This window comes from Ascaphus truei, chromosome 2 (assembly GCF_040206685.1).
Source record: "Ascaphus truei isolate aAscTru1 chromosome 2, aAscTru1.hap1, whole genome shotgun sequence".
In the NCBI taxonomy this organism is placed as follows: Eukaryota; Metazoa; Chordata; class Amphibia; order Anura; family Ascaphidae; genus Ascaphus; species Ascaphus truei.
The window spans coordinates 373,824,748-373,847,557 of record NC_134484.1 but is presented as its reverse complement, the minus strand read 5'-3'; the positions used below and the strand labels follow the sequence as shown (position 1 = coordinate 373,847,557).

Genomic DNA, 22,810 nt, shown 5'->3' with positions numbered 1-22,810 from the left:
CATTACACCTGGGTGACTGACTGACTGGGTGGGTGACTGACTGGGTGGGTGACTGACTGACTGACTGGGTGGGTGACTGACTGGGTGGGTGACTGACTGGGTGGGTGACTGACTGGGTGGGTGACTGACTGGGTGGGTGACTGACTGGGTGGGTGACTGACTGGGTGGGTGACTGACTGGGTGGGTGACTGACTGGGTGGGTGACTGACCGGGTGGGTGACTGACTGGGTGGGTGACTGACTGGGTGGGTGACTGACTGACTGGGTGGGTGGCTGACTTACTGGGGCAGGGGTGACTGACTGGTTGGGTGACTGACTGGGGCAGGGGTGACTGACTGACTGGGGGGGTGACTGACTGACTGGGGGGGGGGTGACTGACTGACTGGGGGGGGACCTCTGGTGTCACACACATACTCCCATACACACACACACACACACACACACACACACTCTCGCCCATCTCCCGCCACGCAGTCTGACACGGGAAGCGGGGACCTGAGGGGACAGTGGAGCACCAGAGTGGCTGGAGGCAGAGGGGGCCGCGGGTGTGAGTTTGGGAATCAGAGGGGTCGCGGGTGTGAGTTCGGGAGGCAGAGGAGGCCGCGGGTGTGAGTTCGGGAGGCAGAGGGGGCCGCGGGTGTATGTTCGGGAGGCAGAGGGGTCCGCGGGTGTGTGTTCGGGAGGCAGAGGGGGCCGCGGGTGTGTGTTCGGGAGGCAGAGGGGCCACGGGTGTGTGTTCGGGAGGCAGAGGAGGCCGCGGGCGTGTGTTCGGGAGGCAGAGGGGGCCGCAGGTGTGTGTTCGGGAGGCAGAGGGGCCGCGGGTGTGAGTGCATGGGGCATGGAGAGGCAGTAGGACAGAGGCAGAGGGGCCACGGGGGTGAGTGCAGGGGGCATGGAGAGGCAGCAGGACGGAGGCAGAGGGGCCGCGGGTGTGTGTGCAGGGGGCATGGAGAGGCAGCAGGACGGAGGCAGAGGGGCCGCGGGTGTGAGTGCAGGGGGCATGGAGAGGCAGCAGGACGGAGGCAGAGGGGCCATGGGGGTGAGTGCAGGGGGCATGGAGAGGCAGCAGGACGGAGGCAGAGGGGCCATGGGGGTGAGTGCAGGGGGCATGGAGAGGCAGCAGGATGGAGGCAGAGGGGCCGCGGGTGTGAGTGCAGGGGGCATGGAGAGGCAGCAGGACGGAGGCAGAGGGGCCGCGGGTGTGAGTGCAAGGGGCATGGAGAGGCAGCAGGACGGAGGCAGTGGGGCCGCGGGGGTGAGTGCAGGGGGCATGGAGAGGCAGCAGGACGGAGGCAGAGGGGCCGCGGGGGTGAGTGCAGGGGGCATGGAGAGGCAGCAGGATGGAGGCAGAGGGGCCGCGGGGGTGAGTGCAGGGGGCATGGAGAGGCAGCAGGATGGAGGCAGAGGGGCCACGGGTGTGAGTGCAGGGGGCATGGAGAGGCAGCAGGACGGAGGCAGAGGGGCCGCGGGGGTGAGTGCAGGGGGCATGGAGAGGCAGCAGGACGGAGGCAGAGGGGCCGCGGGGGTGAGTGCAGGGGGCATGGAGAGGCAGCAGGACGGAGGCAGAGGGGCCGCATGTGTGAGTGCAGGGGGCATGGAGAGGCAGCAGGACGGAGGCAGAGGGGCCGCGGGGGTGAGTGCAGGGGGCATGGAGAGGCAGCAGGATGGAGGCAGAGGATACTTACCGTGTCCAACGATCTGGAAAAAGAATGGCTGCTCGTTGGGGGCTGGCTCATATAGAGCCTGGCCGCACGCCCACAAAGCCTGGGAGCGCGCGCCAATCAGCTGTCAGGCAGGGGGAGGTTTTTTTTGGTTTTTTTTCAGCGCGAGCAGGGAAATTTCAGCGCGAGCAGGGAAAATTTAAAAAAACAAACACGTGTGCTGCTTGGGTCAATATTTACTCGCCCGGAGGTTACATCCACCCGCCCCGGGCGTGTAAATGTATAGGATTGTCGAACACTGTATATATATATATATATATATATATATAAACATACTGGTGAAAAGTGATAAAACGGCGCAAAAAAATTAATAGGTGATCACTGTAAATTCAGTGAAGTGAATACAACACTCTTTAAATTAATTAATTAAAGTGCACGTATAGTATATTACACATAAATATTGTGAAGATATAAAAAACAAAAAATGTGGTGAAAAGAATAATAAGGTTTAACCCCCTGCTCGAACCCTCTGGTGGGATATGTTTTCACTTGTCCCTCAGTGTTGCAGTAGATTCACAGATTCCAGGGGGAGCATAGAGGAAAAAACACAAACGCACAAAAAATCTAAGTGCAGGAGAAATACAAAGTGAAACAATGTCAGCTCCAATCTTGGCTCTAGTGAAAGGCCTACTTACAAACTGTAAGAATATCAACAGCAGTGTGTAATCAAGGCTTTAGGCAGTCTATCCAAGGTGAGTGTCAGCTCAGCCCGGTTTGAGGGAGAAGCAGCTCCAGTACTCCAGCGTCAGATCCGGTTTTTCTCAGGTAGCAACCTCGCGGCCTGTGGCTCCTCTCCCACTCTAGTGGGTGTCCTTTCACCATACGGAGCATTCTTGGAGAGGAGCCGCAGGCCGCGAAGTTACTACCTGAGAAAAACCGGATCTGACGTCAGACGCCTAGACCCGCGGAGACATGATGGTGTAAAGGCTGGAGACAGAGATCTTATGGTGGCTGCAGGACGGTGAGCTGGTGTGTGCCAAGCTGTCTCTTCAATACACTATTGCAGTGTGATATGCCCGGTTTTTATTGATATATTGTAAGTGCGATTTTTACACTTAGATTAAAACCTTTTAAACCTGGTTGAACTATGCTATGTAGCTTTTTCCTCTCTATATATTGGGGCTACATCTTCTTGAGTACTGGAGCTGCTTCTCCCTCAATCCGTGCTGAGTTGACACTCACCTTGGATAGACTGCCTAAAGCTTTGATTACACACTGCTGTTGATATCCTTACAGTTTGTAAGTAGGCCTTTCACTAGAGCCAAGATTGGAGCTGACATTTGTTTCACTTTGTATTTCTCCTGCACTTAGATTTTTTGTTACCATGTACGATTATTTGTGTAAGTCTCCATTGATTGTTTGTTATTTGATGAACCTTTGGAAGTGTTTGTAAGATGCAATGCAGTGGTTCTCCAAGAAAATCTCCACACCAGGATTCTGAGACATTATATTTCTATGCAAAGAATGTGCACTTGTTGGCAAATGCATTGGTCCTCAAGGCATGGTTTAAGAAAGAATGATATAAATAATTAGTAGGTCTGTGTTTGGGTGGTTGGCAAGACAAATATCACATAAACAGTGTGGGTAATCTGTCAGTCATTGGGAAGATGTCTTTCTATTTGTTTAATCACATTGCATTTACTCTTTTATACATTTAAATCACTGCTGCAAGATTTGTTTCCATATCTAAATTTAATGTAAGTTATGATATGTACATTCGGGACCAATACGGCTTCTAGAACTTTGAACTTTTCCAAAAGGTGGACTACATTCAGAGAAAGGCTATTAATAGGTAAAATGTATAAGTATTGAATATGGCACTCATTGTATTGAGTGTAATCTAGTTAATGTTCAAACTAAAAGGGTTTATGTCCTTTCATAAATTGCACCTTTCATTATTTTGCATTGCTTGCGGTTTGAGCAAGAAGCTTTGCTCCATTAGCACTGTTCCTTTTTGAGATAATGAAACTGATAAAGACAAGCATCTTCTTAGATTCTCCATGCTTTAATGCTATTTCCCCTATCTCGTGAATACTGGTCTGAACTCTTCTTTTTGCTTGGCAGGTTGGTAACAGCAGCTTAGCGTGGTCCCTCGGTTACATGCTGAACCTCACCAACATGATCCCCGCAGAGAGTCCCAAGATCCAGCTCCCCATGAGTCCTTCAGTGTTTGCTGGACTTCTGTTCTTGTTCACTGCAATATCTGTACTGTGTCTAATTTTCCTTGTTATTTTACTAATCCGTGCTTGGTAAGACTAAAAGCTTCAAGCATTGTAGTCGTGGACAAGCTGAAGATGGACCTGCATCTTCTTGGTTCTTACACAGAATCTTCTAAGATCCACCATCTAGAGTGCCATTTGTTGTAAAGCGTTGTACCTGTACGAAATGTCAAGGCAGTGTTATGTGTCAAAGACAGGTTTCTTAGTGCCAAGCTTAACTGTACTGGTTCATCTCAGGGACACAAGCTAAAACAAAAGTATTATGGACATGGGATTATGAAAACTTGAGCCAGTATTATGTTCAAATATGGAAGCTAAGCAATGAAGCTAAGATAAGTAAAACAAAGCAGCTGTGATGAACAGTATAACACAGCCCCAGTGGAACAAATTGTTATTTTTGTGGCTCGAGCCATATGACTTTGTACGATTTGATTCTCATAGGTATATTCTTCATACATTGGGATAGAGAATGTGGCCTGCAGTCTTGGCACACAGGTTGGGTTAAAGCAAAGTCTTGCTAAGTCTATTGAAACACTCAAACCCACCACTAGTGTGCTTCTTTCATCCTGATTGCACACTGTACGGCGTATGCCATTGTGAAACCTCACCGCGTTTGTTAATTTCCTGGTAAAATCATTGTAACAATGTATAAGGTTTTTTCCATTATCAATCTGACATCAAATCACTATTTAATTCATGTACTTTACATCTTTTTGCACCGCATCACAATAATTGCTTAGTTACACAAGCACCCCAGGCAATGACAGCATATATTGTACATGTTCTGGCATCTGTTCATATAATATGGCTTACAGTGCTAAATTAGACCATCTATTAAAGCTATTTTAAACAACATTAAAAATGCAAGAAAGTACTATATAGGTAAATGCTTTAACTTTTTTAGTTCTTTTTTGCTTGAAGCAGGGCAGCTATAAGTGGAAGTTAATGAGTAAAGGAAAGGCAACTGAATGAACGCATAAGGATTATACTGTGCACAGGCTGCTGTGCTGCCTAGTTAAAGGTAGATGCTGAGTTATTATTTAGTACTCTGATTCTGTAATAACTGTGTCTTCCCCTTGAATCTTGTGCAGAACAACTGATTTTTAAAATAGTTATAGTAGGTACACAATGTGTTCCTGGACCCTCAACAACAAAAAGACCTTTGAACCCTATTTGTTTGTGTGTTACTTTTGCAAAGATGAATTTGACTGTTTATTGAACAGCAAGAAAAGGCTCCCTTATTATGGAAATATCTTCTCAACTGTATTCTGATCACTCATCAGATAAATCGCTATGAATTGCGGAAATAAACAGTGGTTATAACTACTTAGACCTGTTCTTTTTATTTATTTGGCAATGGATTGTATTCTTTCAGAGAAAAATGACCAAAACATGAACAAATTATATCACAGACCAAATTCTAGCAACACAATTTGCATGTGTCCTAATGGGCCTCAAAATACGGTTGCATATTTAGGAAACGAGGGGTCCACTGCAGTGAGATGCCATCAGATCTGTTGGTACAGTTCAGGTAAAATAAGAAAACAAGTTACATATTCGTGAGTTGCTGCTTTAACACTTTTACTGCCTGATGGGCCAGTATTGCTTTGCAGCCAAAGGGTTATTTATCATCAAGACATACACAGTCTTAGCAATCTCAAACCCCAAATCCATTGCATTATATATGTATATATTTGTTCGTGTCAATTGGAGCGCTACTGGAAAAGTGATCTCAAGTAGCTTAATATGTATTGGAGGGCATGGGGGTATTTTTTTATATGTATTGGGGGCGTGGGAAATTTTTTATATGTATTGGGGGCTTGGGAGAATGTTTATATATATTGAGGGTTTGGGGGAATTTTTATATGTATTGGGGGCTTGGGGTATTTTTTTTTTTTTTAACGTATATATTTTTATTTTTTCAGAAAACATAGTAACATATAAGGGGGGGAAGGGAGTGGGGGGGAGGGGGGTACAGAAAATAAAAGGGTTATGGGGTGGGGGGGGGGGGGGTAGGGCAGTGGGGTAGCATCCATCACTGGCTTCATGCAAGAAGCAAACATTCTATGATACTTGTCACATCCTATGCTAGGTCTAGTTCTACCTAACCTTTAGTAGTTATTACTGGTTTCCTTACTATCTTATGGTTCCTATTGGGTTCTGCCATATGTAGGTCTCCCAGGGGTCCCATATTGTCAGGAAGGAGTTGTGTCTGTCGTGTATTAGGCTTGTAAGTCTCTCCATCGTCATTATGTAGTTTATTTTGTGCAGTACCTCATTGATCGGGGGTGGGTCGTTCTTTTTCCAATGTCTTGCTATTAGGTTTTTGGCTGCGGAGAGGATCTGCGTTATCAAGAAATCTATTTTTCTCTCAAGTCCGTCTGTCGGTTTTAATAAGAGCACTGTTTCTATGTCCCATGTTAGCTCTACCCCTGTTGCTTCTTCTATTAGGCGTCTAACTCTTCCCCAGAATAGAATAATTTTGGGGCAGGTCCACCATATATGTTTAAATGTGCCTATTTGGCCGCAGTTGCGCCAGCACATGGGGGAGGTTAGCGGGAGAAAGGAATGGAGGCGGGCTGGTGTGTAATACCATCTGTGTAGGACTTTCAGGTTGGTTTCCCTGATTAGGGAGCATCGGGAAGCTTTAGCTGTCCTTTCGTGGATTTCTGCCCAGTCCTCTTCCTCCAGGGGGTTTCCTATGTCGTGTTCCCAGTCTAGAATGTTTTTGCTTGTTTGGTCGTCATATTGTTTTAAAAGTACCTGATAGAGTTGGGCAATTGTTCCTTTATTGTAGTGACCTCTTTGGTATAGGCTCTCAAAGTTGGTGAGTGGCCTATTCCAAGTGTCGCTTGGTTGGATTGAGGAAACATAGTGGGCCAGTTGTATGTATTGGTATATTTGTGTGGTTGGGATGTTATATTCCTCTCTTATTCCCATGAATGATTTAACTTTCCCTCCCCGTTGCATGTCTCCTAACCTAGAGAGCCCTTTCTCATCCCATTGCTTAAAAATATTTGAGTTGTGAGCTGGTGTAAATTCGGGATTGGCTCCAATGGGTGTTAGGGGTGAGGGGATGGAGGAGATTTGCCTGTGTTTGCAGTTCTTATCCCAGATGTCTAGAGAGTGCAGTAAAACTGGGTGGGCTCTATAGGCTGTTTGTCTGTTCCCCTTTTTTACCCATAGAAGAGACGCTAACTCCTTTGTCCCTGCTTCCACTCTCTCTATATCCACCCACGGCTTTTTCCCTGGGGCTGCGGACCAATAGATTAGCGGACTTAGGGCCTCATGCAGTAAGCGTTGATAAGGGAAATATGGCCATGTTATAGCCAAAATTGGGTTTGAGATTCAGTAAGCGCCGATAAGTGCTTCATATCGCCAGGTTTCGGAGCCGATAATTTGGTTATGGCCAGTCGCCTGCCGATAAGCCTGTTTTCGACACTGATCGCCACTTTTTTAAATCGGCTGGATTCAACAAAAAAAAACAGCTTATCGGGGCTGATCGGCACTACGAAATTGAGATGTTATGGCCGATTTCTCCCGCCAACTAAAGTTGGCAGTTTGGACGGGAGAACGATCGCTAAGGCTGCCGGAACGGCACTTAGAAAAAAAACATCTTCTGTACATCAATGGAAGTCAATGGAGCGGGGACGTATAACAGTATAGTACTGTTTACGTTTCATTGCTCACAATACAAGGGGGATTTGCATTACAGTGTGGGGGCATTCCCTGCATTGTGTCACAGCTGATGTGTCTTATTTGCATAACATTCGACTTTTACATGTTTTCAGCATTTGCGGGTCACATTACTCATCATGTGATGATGTGGCAAGGGAAAATACTATACTACACTCTTAAAGGAGAACCTCACATCATATCACACATTTTACTCAACTCAGCGACAATTATTTACATGATGTCACACATGTCACACATGTCACTCATACACAGTATATTCATCTTCCTTTACATTACACAATGCTTGTAATGTGACACGCATCTTTAAACGTTCATGTACATCTGTCTTCTCATGTTTACATATACTTTTGGGTCCTCCCTATTTTCATGACGTCACTTATTGGACGCTCAATCACATTGCATGTTTACATTGTAACCGTTGCATTACAAGCACTTCAACCTAACTTATACACACATGTACAGTAATTCATCATTGGGACACCTTGTAAACTCATTCTATACCAACTATCCTCCTTACACAAATGCATGCATATGCACACGACTATTCATTGTTGCCAACATGTCACAATAACATGGATAATTACACATGTTGCACAAAACTTTTCCCACGTCAATCTCAGCCTTTTTGTCTCATTACATGACTGACTCTTGCGTTCACAAGTGTTACATGCATTGCACATGCAACTATTTATTTGCAAGCAATCTTTGTACAAAGCTTCACGTCACATCATTGCCAAATATCATCATTCCCTGCAGAATACACACAACAAATACTTAGAACAACAAGTGCACACAGCTTGCCACAGAAGTACTTTATTATGTTAATGTAACACCTTGCATTTTACTATGTCACCTGACATCATCACATACCTATTTAAAGGACGCACATTACCTGCTCATTCACAGCTACTCATTTCAAAATGTTGAGATTGTTTAGGAGACGGAGGAACATTCTTTTCTATGACATGCTTGATGATGAAGACAATCATATAGGGCAAGGGAGGGACACACCGAGGGACAGTGACAGTGACGCGGATACGACAGGGACAGGGAGAGGGACAGGCCGAGGGACAGGTAGAGGGACAGGAGATCAGAGGAGAAGACAGAGGAGACAACTTGTGCCTCGTCCGCGTCTGTACAGGGAGAGAACCCTGTTAGATGGGATGAGTGAGGAGGAGATTGTAAGTCGCTATCGTTTGAGTTCAGCAGCAATCTTAGCTCTTTATGAGGAGATAAGGGGGGATTTAGATTTTTTCACAGCCAGAGGTCGTGCAGTCCCTGGGCTTGTTAAAATGCTGTGCTCATTACATTATCTTGCTTCCGCGTCATACCAGACAACTGTGGGCATAGTGGGCGGGGTCTCGCAATCTACATTCTCGCGGGCCTTGACCCAGTTTCTCTATGCACTCAATAGACGCGCTAGGAATTATATTCATTTTCCTACAGAGGCGACAGAGTGGCTGGAAGTCAGGACTGGCTTTTATAATATAGCAGGGATACCATGTGTGCTGGGTGCAATCGATTGCACACATGTTGCTTTGATTGCACCTAGTCAGAGTGAGCATGTGTACCGCAATCGGAAGCACTACCATTCACTCAATGTACAGGTGGTATGTGATGCCACGATGAGGATAATGCATGTGGTACCCAAGTTCCCTGGTTCCAGTCACGATTCCTCTATCCTGAGGAACTCTTCAGTCTTCCATGCGTTCGAAGAGGGACATTTTGAACCTGGTTGGCTGCTGGGTGAGTACATATTTACATGTTCTAACACAAAACACATGTTGATTTAGGAATGTTGGCATTGTACAATTTGATCACTAATGTCAGCTTATGTGTGCTCCATTCATTATAGGTGACTCAGGATACGGAATTAGGCCGTGGCTCTTGACTCCGGTGCTAAACCCTCAAACTGAAGCAGAGGACAGGTACAATGCAGCCCATATATCTACAAGATCTGTTATAGAGAGGACATTTGGCCTACTCAAGACCAGGTTTAGGTGTCTGGACAGAACTGGTGGGGCTCTTCTATACAAGCCTCAAAAAGTGTCTGATATTATCCTTGCCTGTTGCATTTTGCACAATGTTGCACTCAGGCACAATGTACAGTCAGACCTAGCTGAGGCTTTGGTAGACGAGCATCCCACCCATGTAGCTGCTGAAAATGAACAAACAGCCAGTGGTGGCCAGACACGACAGAATCTCATCAATTCATTTTTTTCTTGTAAGTACAAACTCATATGTTCCTAGTACTACTTTTATAGTTTAATTATGTTATATTAACAATAATGTTTCTTTATATAACCTTCTGTTAGGACACAGATGAATATGGGTTGCACACCTTTCTTTTCTCTGCTGTGTGCACAAAGGGATGTGGCACCGGTATGTTATTGTTGCACAGGTTATATAATCCCTCTTCAATTGTACTTTAGTTGTGTGTATGTGAATACAACTTGGGTAACAAAGCAATAATATTTTAGCATTGTGTTATTCCTTATGCTAAGACAAAACACATATTATGCCCATAATCATTCATGCTTCTAGTATGCTTACATACAATGTTATTGGTGCAGTGTAACATGTACATCCATATGATGTGTACACCAGGCTGATTTACATTTTGAATGTCATGAAATATACATGGTGTTGTACATTTAACACCAAATACACACTTTGCTGTGTTGTTTACGGTACTGAAGATGGCATGTCAATGTTTGCAATTTATATATTGTTCCTTTGCATTATAGGTATATCTCCAGTATGACTGATCATGGTATGTATATTTGCTGACATCTCTCATAAGATGTGGCTACCTCAATCTTCCTATAATTATTGGAACTAAAAACCCAACATATTGGTTTAAACACAAATGTTACATATATGTACTTTCTGTATCATGTATATGCATTTAGCTACTCTTGAGCTTTCATGTGCATTGTATTACAAAATGATTACTCACATTTCATCACATTTTATGTATGTTTCCTTATAATTTCCATTAATGTAATATAGAGGTGGTTGGAGAAAAGGGGATAACTGTACTTATTTGTTTACTTACGGGAGCACATTCATCACTAGCATAGACACACTTTTTAAGACAACTGTTTGTGTCTCTATCAATTGGTGTAGGATCCATGTATAACACCGACAAATGATAACACCAGCTTTATTATGGTAGCTTATATCATCATATTGACTATACTATGTATTTCTAAACGATTAATAAACACAGTAAACTATAGTTAGTTAGGTTAATGAAATATACACAGAAACGTACTTCATAACATGATGGTGATGTCATATTCAGAACATCATGCATTGGAGGGGACCATAACATCTGGCCAGTAACATTATTTGCTACAGTCCCAAACCATTTTATCTACATACCCATGTAACAAGAGATTTTAAAAATAAATGGCTACTTGGTTGTAAGTGTCCTTTACATTGGGAGAAGGAGTGGCTCACTGAGTAAAGACACACACTGGCACTGATAGTTTGAAGCAGGGGAGTCTGGTTCAATTCCCGGTGTGGGCTCCTTGTGACCTTGGCCAAGTCACTTTATCTCCCTGTGCCTCATGCGGCAAAAAAACATTTGTACGTTCCACGGGCCAGGGACCTCAGGCTGAAACATGTGTCTGTAAATCGCTGCGTACAACTAGCAGCCCTATACATGAACATGCTCATATTATTATTATTATTGTTACATAGTTTCGACAGTCATACGTTCCATTACATATTAGAATACACAAATGTGTTAGCAGAGTGGGAATGGTTGTTATATATAAAACACACCATGTCATAAAATGTTAGTAGTCATTAAAGAACACTCAATAAAAATTCATGAGGCACTCTTTTGCAACATCATTATGTTAATTAAGTGCTTATGCAATATAGGCATAAGGGTATCACATTTTTAATTGTTTGTTAATAAGCGCTGCAAGCAATATAAAATTAGTTCCATATGTAGTATAGTAGTCGGTGGCTCCTCCTCACAATCATCTCATATAAAGGTAGACTCTTCTGAAATCATACATTGATCCGATTGTATCTTCCCCGACATCTCTGAAATACAGCAAACACATGATGGTCAAAGATGGCACCTTACTAGATATGCATCCGTGACAACGCGTTACGCAGCTCTATATGATTGTGTAGATACACACGTCACTCACTTATATGTTAGAAGTAAAACTGTTCATCAGTATGTAATGTTTCTTTAAATTTGTAGCAGGCATAACTATGTATAAGAAGTGAACGTTGCCTGTATACTGAAAGATGTGCGCGCACATCTTTGTGTGCGCACGCACTTCACGCTTGGCTCCACTAACTGTTAGCGCATGCGCAAAACAAAGCGTACGTTGTGCGTTCAATACATGTTGAAAATACCAGTAAACATAACATCTTTATTTCAAATACAATGAAGACGAAACTACATTCGTTCTAAACGAGTACATCTGTATTCTTTTTAAACAGACGTGTTTGAACAGAAAGCACGGCCGATAACACAATGCGCAAATGCAATACGTGTGACGTCATGTTAAGCCAGCGTGAAACGCACGCTAACACTCCTCCCACTCAATTAACATTCGGCTAACGCCCAGGGTACGCCTACAAACACTGAGCCGCACGCATCACACACTGCAGTTACCGTTACTATAACAAAACATGACAGCCAATAGGCTTTGAGGCGCGCACGTCGCTTGGGGGCGGGACTTACATCACTAATCCTTTTTAAGGACGCCTTGGCCCATGACAAGGGTCCCACGTCATACGTGGTGGACCCGGTTTTCAATGTTGTAGATGTTGCATGATAACAAAACAGGTATGTGTTAGAGTAATGGTAAAATGTTGCTAATATGTTTAAAGGGATAGGAAAGTACGTATATTTATTCCGTCAGCAATGTGTACTACTCTTTCAGGTCCTACTATATTGTATTAGGAAACAATTTGTTTGTGATCGCTACATGTTATGCAGTCTGCAATGTTACGCTGTATCCACGCATTGAAAGTGAAAATGGTGGTTACAAAAAAAAAAAAAATTTAAACGCAGAGTCAACGCATAACGATTGTTATATTTACCATTCTTCTAGAATTAACTCTTCGCCTGGCTGCAACTGGTCGCTCCAGAAATGCAAGCCATTTTCATCCACGCTTAACCCAACCGCTGAATCCAGTATGGCACATATCTCCTCCAGGATGCGCTCATAGGAATCGCCACTGCTTTCTTCAAATAATTGGTCGGGAGGTAGGTTCATTTCTTCCGGTTCCCATTCCAATGCAATTTCAGCTGAAAGGCTTGGTACATAATCATAGTACTTTTGTTCTTGTACAATGTGGGTTTCAGGAATGGAGGCTGCAGATATTGCAGCACGTATCGATTCAAACGGATCAGTAGTAGCGGATACATTGCTATTGCCATTAGGAATAAATATGCCTTTCACGACAATATAAGTGCCGTCTTTCAGGATAAATTGTTTTTCCGGGGCAATCTTCCAGAAACCATAGGTGTGTTGTAGCTTATCCTGGTCACGTTCAAAAAAGTCATTACTTGATAAAGTGAATCTTATTGAGGAATTAAAATTCCGTGCATGCTTACGGTCTTGGTAATAAGGATATTTTGCTCGAATGAAATCATCGATTTGGCGTGTGCTTGCTTTCTGTCCGCGACTGTTCAAGATGGCTTCACAGATCATGTACTTATACCCTAAAAGGGGATTAATATTGTTAATGAATTCATCAGCCATGTCTGAGCACAAAAGCTGTGTGCAGGTCTGTGTTATTTGCTCATCAAAATGAATGTGCTGAATGGCTAACAAACTCCTGTTTTTCCTTGTCAAGGTCAACAAAAGTAACTACTTTGACTCCTTATTTCAAACGCCAATTGGATTTGTTTGTCTAATTGGGTTAACAGTTGTGGTTCGTGATATGGGACTGTGGGAGAAACATTTCTCCTTCTTTTATCTCGTTTGTGAAAAACATCCCTAGACTGTGAATGCGTTCACATAGTGTTTTTTTGAAAACTAACAAAGACCAGTGTGTGAAAATATTTCTTAGCCAGGCATATCAGTAAAAACACACCTGCAAAAAGAAATGTTTTTTCCCCGCTTACATTTCTGTGTGTATGTGAAAGTCTGGTTAACTCCCTGTCTGCATGAGTTTAAATACGTGTGTATATATATATATATATATATATATATATATATATATATATATATATATATATAAATATATCTCTTATAAAAATATATATATATTTATATATAATATTTTATTTTTTTTTATATTGCAGGAGTACACACAACATTAATGGCATTAAGTATACCTTGTATGAAACCTATTTAAATGGTGAGAAACATGATTGAATGAAGTAATAAACATTTGTTTAAGCACAATACTGTTAGAGTCTCATACTTAGGATATTTCTCAAACATTAGGCCTGTATTATTAAAATAGTGTGCTTTCACAAGGAAGCATGAAGTGTATTAGTTTGTGTATACCAGTTTATATAGTACTATATATATATATATATATATATATATATATATATATATATATATACACACATATATACATATATATATACACATATATACATATATATATACACATATATACATATATATATACACATATATACATATATATATACACATATATACATATATATATACACATATATACATATATATATACACATATATATACACATATATACATATATATATACACATATACATATATATATATACACACTCACACACTCACACTCACACTCACTCAGTGTGTGTGTGTGTGTGTGTGTGTGTGTGTGTGTGTGTGTGTGTGTGTGTGTGTGTATATATATTATTATACATTCTGAGATGTTATAGAAACGAACACACAACTGATTAAAGGACAAAATTACAATGGCCAAGCAAGGCAAAGGTAAGTAATAATTTACACATAATCCTGCTGTACACGTACAAGAAAGATGTTTGCACTTACTTAGGTGTTTTAATAATTGCATGTGACTAATATGCATATGCAATTCTTACATCAATTAACACACCCAAATGCAATGTTTTGCTGCAAAGTCAATGGCAGCTTCTCTAAACTTAGCAACTGGCTCCTGGTGGACCATTACTGAACAGACGATTACAACATAAATATTTATAACACAATTAATTATGAGTGTTAACATTTCCAAAACTTCACGTGTACAAGAACATAGTTGAAAGTTTGGAAACAACACAGTCTTCAGCATACATACAATAGTAATTAGATAATCTGAAGTCAACAAAACAAGGCCAAAGACATATTTTCTGAATTATAACATTTATTTTTTTTGTTCCTTTTGCGAGCGAGTAACAGGCCTGCTTGTTGTCTCTTGAATTTTCCTTTTTCTTTTGCCACCAACTTTAGGCACAACAGAGCCACTTTGAGTGGCCTCTGGCACTTCACGGGCAGGGCTTGTGGCCAGTGACTGTTCACCTACGGGGCTTGTGGCCAGTGACTCACCTACAGGGCTTGTGGCCAGTGACTCACCTACAGGGCTTTTGGGCAGTGATTCACCTACAGGGCTTTTGGGCAGCGATTCACCTACAGGGCTTTTGGGCAGCGATTCACCTACAGGGCTTTTGGGCAGCGACTCACCTACAGGGCTTTTGGGCAGCGATTCACCTACAGGGCTTTTGGGTAGTGACTGTTCACGGACAGGGCTTGTGCCCAGTGACACATGTGAGCAAGTTGGTAGACACTGCACAAGTGATGGTTGGTCTGTTTCATGTGTGTCTTGTTTTGTTTTTGTCGCCTCCTTTGTAGGTGTCTGCTGCTGAATTTGTACAGATGGCAGCGGTAGGAAGTCATCAGGAACCTGCACAGCAATGTCTGCTACTTGACCGGTAACATTTGGGCCTGGTGAATGAATATCAGATGAATGTGGTGAAAACTGACCTGCATGAACAGATCCTGGCTGGGAGGTGTTGAATTGTGGTACATTAGTCATTCTCCAGTAATTAGCTTGTGTTTGCTGAACAACTAATGCTTCGAATGAGGTGTTGATTTTTTGCAACTGTTTAGGCACTTCAATGAAGACTCTGTGGAGATGTGCCAATTGTGATACTGTTTCTTCCTGCAGTCCAATCATCCTTTCCAGCACTGTCATCATGTCTGAATGGCGACGATTTTCTGCGTCCACTATTTTTCCCTCTGAAGCTACAATTGCATCGTATGTGGAAGTTGATGGACGATTTGGCGGTACAACAGTTTCTATTGGCACCTCTTCATGGTCACATGATTGTATTTCAGTCTCTTCTGTGGCGTCATCCTCATCATACTCATCATCCTCATCACCATGATGTTCTAAAAAGAAATGTACACATTATTAAATGGCATGTTAATGTATGCTGTGTTACTATGTAATTGTACTGTGTCCTAAGTAACACCTAACATGTTAGCATACGTTTTATAACCTCATTAAAAACTACCTTGACTTACGAATAATGTTTGGACTCAGTATGAAATATGAATGAATGAAAAGTTGCTCTAAACTCAGAAGTCCTACATGATAATTAACATCACTAACACAATACATGTTGCCTTACACTTAATTTTCACTGACACTAAGTAATCCTATTTAAAGAAGATGTGCAAAACAAATAATGCACATGACAACATAACATATAGAAGAGCACATATTATATGGCCAGCAAATGATACACTCACCTTCTAGTAGTGTTGAGCTGGCTGACCCAGGTGAAGACACTTGTTCCATCTCAGGTGACACATGTCCTCCAGGGGCAACTATATATAACAATAACATAAGTTTTACATTTACATGTGTAAATATTGAACAAACACTTATTGTATGTTCTGTATTTATGATTAACTAACAACATCAGTTCCTTAACCGAAAATGTGTGTGAAAGTGAACATAAATAGTTGTAATAACACTGTACATGCCTGTGTACTTAGAATTTTTGAGTTCCCTAACATACAACATACTATGTTTCTGCAGTAATGCGTGAGGATAAATAGATTAAATGAGTACATAAAAATCATATGTTGTGTAGTGATATCAGTATCATAATGTACATAACTATCATGAGATGACCATTCACAATGGTTATCATGAAGGTGGTCATATTGCAAAAAGTGTTGTTTTTGGTAGAGGATATGTGTGGTACATTAATCGAAGATGTGGCACACCTGAATGTGGCTGTGACTCAACAAGACAACACATGCAGTGTGTGATAATGTGTCTTTCATAGTAGTTCAACTATAGATATGAGTGAACTAATGTGTGACGTACGGTTTGATAAGTAATGAGTTGTTGGGGCATTTAGTAGCTAGAGTTAAGCTTTCAAATGAGTGTGATTAACTTCAGTTGTGCTATTCAGGTTGTAAGAAAGGTATTCCCTTCCCCAAAAAGCCTAATCAGCCACACCTTTCAATGACTTGAAACAGGTGCAAATGGTGTGAACTAAGTTGACCGTGAAATGAGGCTGTAATTAGTGTGTGTGCTGAACCCCACCCCCTCTGTTGAAGTGTATGCTGTGATGAGATATTAATTGCAGCTGCTTTAACACAATGGTAGATGAGCTAAGTAGTCATCTGCAGTGTTTAAGTTATGAAAACAATGACATAACATATGATACGTGTGCCTCATTATGCTGTCTGTATATGACATAAAGCAAAAATGGACCTTTTCATAAGCAACTATAGATGTGTTAGTGCCAGTGATGTTTGTAGGCCGTTACATGCAATTTCTTTGATGCATGCTTAAAATAGGCAGTAATGTCATGTTTGTCGGAGTAAAATCAATAAAATACACAATAATATGATACATATTTCTGTTCTGTACCTGTAGCTACTAATAATTTCTCATGAACATGTGTTACACATGTGTACTACCCTGTTGTTCCCCATCTTCGCCCACCATCAATTGCTTCCACTGCAGCTATGCATTTTGGGAATTCACATGTAAATGAGCACGCAATGGCACGTGCTATATTAGTTACTGCTTTTAGTAGGACTACTACATATATGTCTATTTTGAGATATATATATACAGAATCAGACATATACATATATAGATGCAGGTATGCTTATATTGTGAAGACAGTATAAAAAGCAGTGTAAATATGCAAAATAACTGTAAGCAACGACACGCCTAGTACAGTAATATTTATCACCTGCTGGAAATTGTGACGGATAAATTCCAATGTCACGGTCACCAGCCAAGCCTTCCACGACGACGGTAAGTAATTTTGGCCGAAGCAGCTCCTCCAATGGAGTCAATATGAGACGTTGTGGTGTGGGCCCACCTCCAGTGCCAGTAGCATGCACGCGTTGGTCTTGTATTTTCTTTTTCAATTTGGACCTAATATCATCAAATCTTTTCCGACAATGATACTTGTCCCTGACACTATTCCCACAGGCATTGACACCAATGACTATTGTGTCCCACATTTCTTTTTTGCTTGCTGCACTTGTCCGCCCTTGAAAAACATATAAAAGATATGAGGTAAATTAATAATAATATAAGCACCAGTTTCCTACACTGCTAGCTGTTCCAAGAGATAGCAAACATGCTGTTTTATGTGTAATATGTGCAGCACATGAGCATTCACTACTAAACCTATACATGTAAGCAAGGTTGCATTCATATTGTATGCAGTTCTGGCAAATTGACCGCCTGTGTTTATTTGTCCTTGTAAGGCATGATAAAAAGCTGTGTTTCCACACTAATGAACATAGAAAGATATTGTGTACCCATATTTGCATATGAACAAAACTCAGATGACCTAGGATCACATGTATTTGAATAATAAATGTAAAGTTACACTTACCTACTAAATGTCCATAGAGACTGTCATAGTGCTCCAGAATGCCAGTGACAAGAGCCCTATTTTCCTGGTCATTGAAGCGAGGATTACGTGGCTTCTCCACACGTTTTTTCCGAGCAGGTTTAGGGTCAGAGCTTGGCTGGTGCTGACTGGACTCTCCTTCTTCCAATGGAAGAGCCTCCAAAAGCTGGCCACCAGCAAGCACGCCACCACCAGACACCCCATCAGCAACTGCGCCACCAGCAGCACTCCCAGCACCAGCACTCCCACTCCTAGCACCAGCACTCACACTCCTAGCACCAGCACTCACACTCCTAGCACCAGCACTCACACTCCTAGCACCAGCACTCCCAGCACCAGCACTCCCACTCACAGCAACAGCACTCCCACTCCCAGCACCAGCACTCCCACTCACAGCAACAGCACTCCCACTCCCAACAACAGCACTCCCACTCCCAACAACAGCACTCCCACTCCCAGCAACACCACTCGCAGCACCAGCACTCCCACTCCCAACAACAGCACTCCCACTCCCAGCAACACCACTCGGTGCACCAGCAACATCACTCCCCTGAACAGAACGTTCACTCCGACGCGTACTCCCACGAGTAGCACTCCCACTCCCACCAGCATCACTCTTCCCACGCTTTGCGGGCATACTTCCAGCACTCACAAAAAACAGACAAGAAATGTACAGGCAATCACACGACCCACTTCCACATATAAAACAAGACAAAGATGTAAACAAAACAACAAAGGACAAAGCTCACCCAATACACAACAAGTCTCTCAGTCAATATGCAAATCTTCAATCGTCCAGCTCTGTGCGTCTCTCTCTCTCTCTCACTCCCAACAACACAGAGAATGATTAGCAGTACACGTTGCCTTTAAATATGGCGCGCAATCAAAAACATGCTTGTTTCGCCTGATTCAGCAAGATTTGTGATTGTGCAACCTAACAGCACCCCGCCACGCACGCCGATACACCTGTGTGTGATCGGCTCATCATCGTGAGAGTGGGCGGATTTGTTTTCTGGTTGATTTTGAATGTATTCGGCACTTACTGCATACGGAGAGGGAAAAACGCCAATAACATGACTAATCGATAAGCTTGCCGATTTCACATAATCGTCGCTTACTGCATGAGGCCCTTAGTCTAGCCGCTTCATAGTACTTTGTTAAGTCTGGTTGGCCTAGGCCTCCTCTTGCCTGGGAGAGAGCCATCAGTTTTTTCTTTATCCTAGGTTTTCTGCCGTTCCATATAAATTTGGTTATCTCTTTTTCCAAATCTCTTATTACATAGGTTGGAACCGTAACGGGGAGCACTTGGAATAGATAAAGTATTCTAGGTAGTAGGTTCATTTTCACTGATATTATTTTACCCGTCCACGATATCTGGTATCTTGACCAAGATTCCAGGTCTTTTTTCAAGTTTTTGATAAGATACGGGTAGTTTGCTCTGTACATTTCATCGTATGTTCTCGTTATATATATTCCTTGATATCTCATCTTATCTGGCATCCATTTTATTGGGAATTTTTTCTTTAGTGCGCTTTCTAGTTCTGGAGGTATGTGCAGGCCTATAGCCTCTGATTTTGTGTTGTTCACTTTGAAGTATTTTTTATATGTATTGGGGAGGGTTGTTTTGTTTGTATGATGTGTGTGTATATGTATGTATGTATGTATGTATGTATGTATGTATGTATGTATGTATGTATGTATGGGGGGTTATATGTATTGGTTTTTTAATATGTATTGGGTAGGTGGGTTTTTGTATGCATTGGGGGGGGTTGTAAGTATTTGGGGATGTGAAGTTTTTTGCATTGGTGGGTGGGAAGATTTTTGGTGTATATATTGTGGGGGGAATTGTGTGAGGGGGGAGGGAATGAGTGAGCGTGGGGTAATTAACGGAGGGAGAGGGGGTGAGTGAGGAAAAGAGGGAGTAAGAGTGAGATGCAGGGGAGAGAAATACATGCGAGGCGGGAGAGTTAGAGGGGGTGAGACAGGAGGGAGAGAAATACATGGGAAGACGAAAGGGGAAAGAGAGGGGGCTTGCGAGGTGTGAAATGAGTGACGGCTCACAATACCACCGACACAGGTGGGGGAGCCTGCTTAAAATGTTTGTCCTGGGCCCCACGATTTCTGTTGGCGGCCCTGAGTTCTAGTCATCAATACAGACATCATTTAGAAGAGAGCTTAAAGAGGCAATCCAAGCCGACAATTTTTTTCACTATTTTTTTAACATGGGATTGAACCAGGGGGTCTCCAAAGCCGAACCCTATTCATTTCAACTTTGGGGACCCCTGCTTCTGGAGATACCACCATAGGGGGTGGCTGTAGCCGCTCTGCTTGGCTAGCAGGGATCAGGTAATGGTGGAGTTTTAATGCTCCCCCATCCTGTGGCAAATAGGAAGCCGTGATATCATCCGGTGAGGCTTATTGGCCCATGTGCCCGGGGCTTTAAACTTTGCTGAGATACCAGCACCCCTTCGGAGGTAAGTATCTTGGAAGCAGGGGGCCCCAAAACTGAAATTAATGGGGTTCAATTCCGGACACCCCCCTGCTTCAAACCTATATATATATATTTTTTTTTAATCCCTCCCTTGGATGGCCCCTTTAAGAGGAGGCCAGTAGTAATGATAATATTTATGAGCCACGTCTGTTTTATTTACCTAACTACTAAAGGAACAGGTGACTCAAGGGTTATAGCAGGGGTGAGCAAACTTTTTATGCCGAGCCCCCCTTTTTATCCATGAAATTTCCCGGGCCCCCCCTGCCTGCTGTAATCAAAATCACATGAAAAAAAACCCTTTATTAAACGGTATACAATGTAAATACAAATATGTCTAAGGCCGCGCGTATAGTGCCCGCGACGGCAACGTCACCGCTAGCAAAAGTTGTATTTCGCTTTGCGGCGGCGTGGGCGAACAGGCCATTGATTGGTTCAGGGGCTGTCACATGAGGCGACAGCCCCTAAAAAATCAAATATTGCCGGCTTCAAAAAATCGCGTTGCCACGTCACGCTTACTATAAGCGCACGCGGCGGTGACAATGCATTTGTTTTCGGGCGACGTCGCGTCGCCGGCACTATAAGCGCAGCCTAAATACTTACATACTTCAACAGCTCGCTCTTGCAAAATTAGGCTGAGTTCACGCTGCCGCTGAGGGCAGTAACATTACTGTAACAGGGGACTTATCCCTGTTCAGTAATGTTCCTTTAATCTAGCAGTGTGGTAGTTAATTACCTGCCTGATTAGATTGTTTACAAAAAGCCTGCCTTTGAGACAGGAAGTGACTCTCTTTAGCTCTGACTGAGAGCTGACCTTTGGAGACACCACAATGTCTTGAGTTCTGCCAGCCACACAGCAGAGCTGATTGCAAGACACCCAATAAGACTTCTAAACCTGGATGCTGATATTTTTCTGTGCGGTTCCAGGAGAGCAGAGAAGCTTACTCTAGAGCTGATAAACAGATAAGACTTTCATTATTAAGAGACTGCTTATATCTGCTTATTTTCATGCTATGTGTTTGGGATGGGAGAAATGCTTAACTAATGGAGATGTAAACTAATTGCAAGGATTTCACTAGAAATACTCCCAAGTGAATGGAAGCTTTGTTCCCCCCTTTGTTTGGATAATGTCCTGATGAAAAGGACAAGGCACAATAAAGCCTATTATAATTTCACAATATAACGACTCCAATTGTGTACCTCTGTGAACGTCCGTCTACATTTGGTGTCCAAGGTGGGACAAGAGGTGTCTTTGTAGTTAAAAAGGACCGGAGATTTTTATGTGAATTTTTTTTAATGCTTTTTGCCTACAAACAGTCTGAGAAAAAAAAAACCTCTCATGCAGCAGAGGCAGAGTTAAAGGGGTACATACCACTGAAACTTACACTGCACTGAGACTTACAAAAACCACGGATGGACTCTTTTCCCCAATCCCAAGCGAATGCTGAAGCAGGTAAACCTTTAATTGCCTATCACAAAGTGTAATTCGGTCATTGAAATAGGGGTTTTGCCTTCCAGCCATAGTCAGGGTTCAAGAAGTGAGTCAGCCCTTGAAAAGGGATAGGTGTTTGTGGTTTTCAAAAGTTTTCAGTCTCCCCCCGCCTCCGATCGCACCCGCTGGCTCGCCTACATGAGCATGAAATCGCGCAGATTTCAGCAGGCGAGCCTCAGCGTCAGCGCGGTCCAGCCCTGCTTCCCCTTCTATGGCCCTAGCCTTAAAGAATATAATTTCCAGCTGTGCTAACCCTTCAAATGCCTGATGTGAGCTGTGTGACACTATTCTGCAGCTCTGTAAAAGACGGCATAGAGACGGCAGTCACCTTCTTAACCCATTTGC

At 42.8% G+C, this 22,810-nt stretch overlaps 2 protein-coding genes across 2 annotated transcripts in view; one reads left to right on the top strand and one right to left on the bottom strand.

Moving 5' to 3' along the window:
- The window catches only part of ENTPD3 (ectonucleoside triphosphate diphosphohydrolase 3), a 34,458-nt gene extending 28,765 nt beyond the window's left edge, over nucleotides 1-5,693 (top strand). The window contains exon 10 of the mRNA XM_075587063.1: nucleotides 3,785-5,693. Coding sequence (XP_075443178.1) covers nucleotides 3,785-3,973 — 189 coding nt within the window. The 3' untranslated portion in view covers nucleotides 3,974-5,693. The remainder of the gene's footprint in view (nucleotides 1-3,784) is intronic.
- LOC142488253 (uncharacterized) lies at nucleotides 3,985-17,978 on the bottom strand. The gene is made up of 4 exons (XM_075588626.1): nucleotides 17,811-17,978; nucleotides 16,342-16,419; nucleotides 15,428-15,978; nucleotides 3,985-4,065 (listed from the first exon to the last, which is right to left on the bottom strand). The coding sequence occupies exons 2-4, from the start codon at nucleotides 16,388-16,390 to the stop codon at nucleotides 3,985-3,987; spliced, it is 681 nt and encodes a 226-aa protein (XP_075444741.1). The 5' UTR covers nucleotides 16,391-16,419; nucleotides 17,811-17,978.
- Nucleotides 17,979-22,810: the final 4,832 nt, after the last annotated feature.

Coding starts and splice junctions, on each gene's coding strand:
- LOC142488253 (XM_075588626.1), bottom strand. CDS start 16,390: ATGGAACAAGTGTCTTCACCTGGGTCAGCCAGCTCAACACTACTAGAA. Junction 15,979..16,341: donor CAGCTCAACACTACTAGAAG/GTGAGTGTATCA, acceptor ATTTCTTTTTAG/AACATCATGGTGATGAGGAT. Junction 4,066..15,427: donor AGCAGACACCTACAAAGGAG/GCGACAAAAACA, acceptor ATGGCACTCTAG/ATGGTGGATCTTAGAAGATT.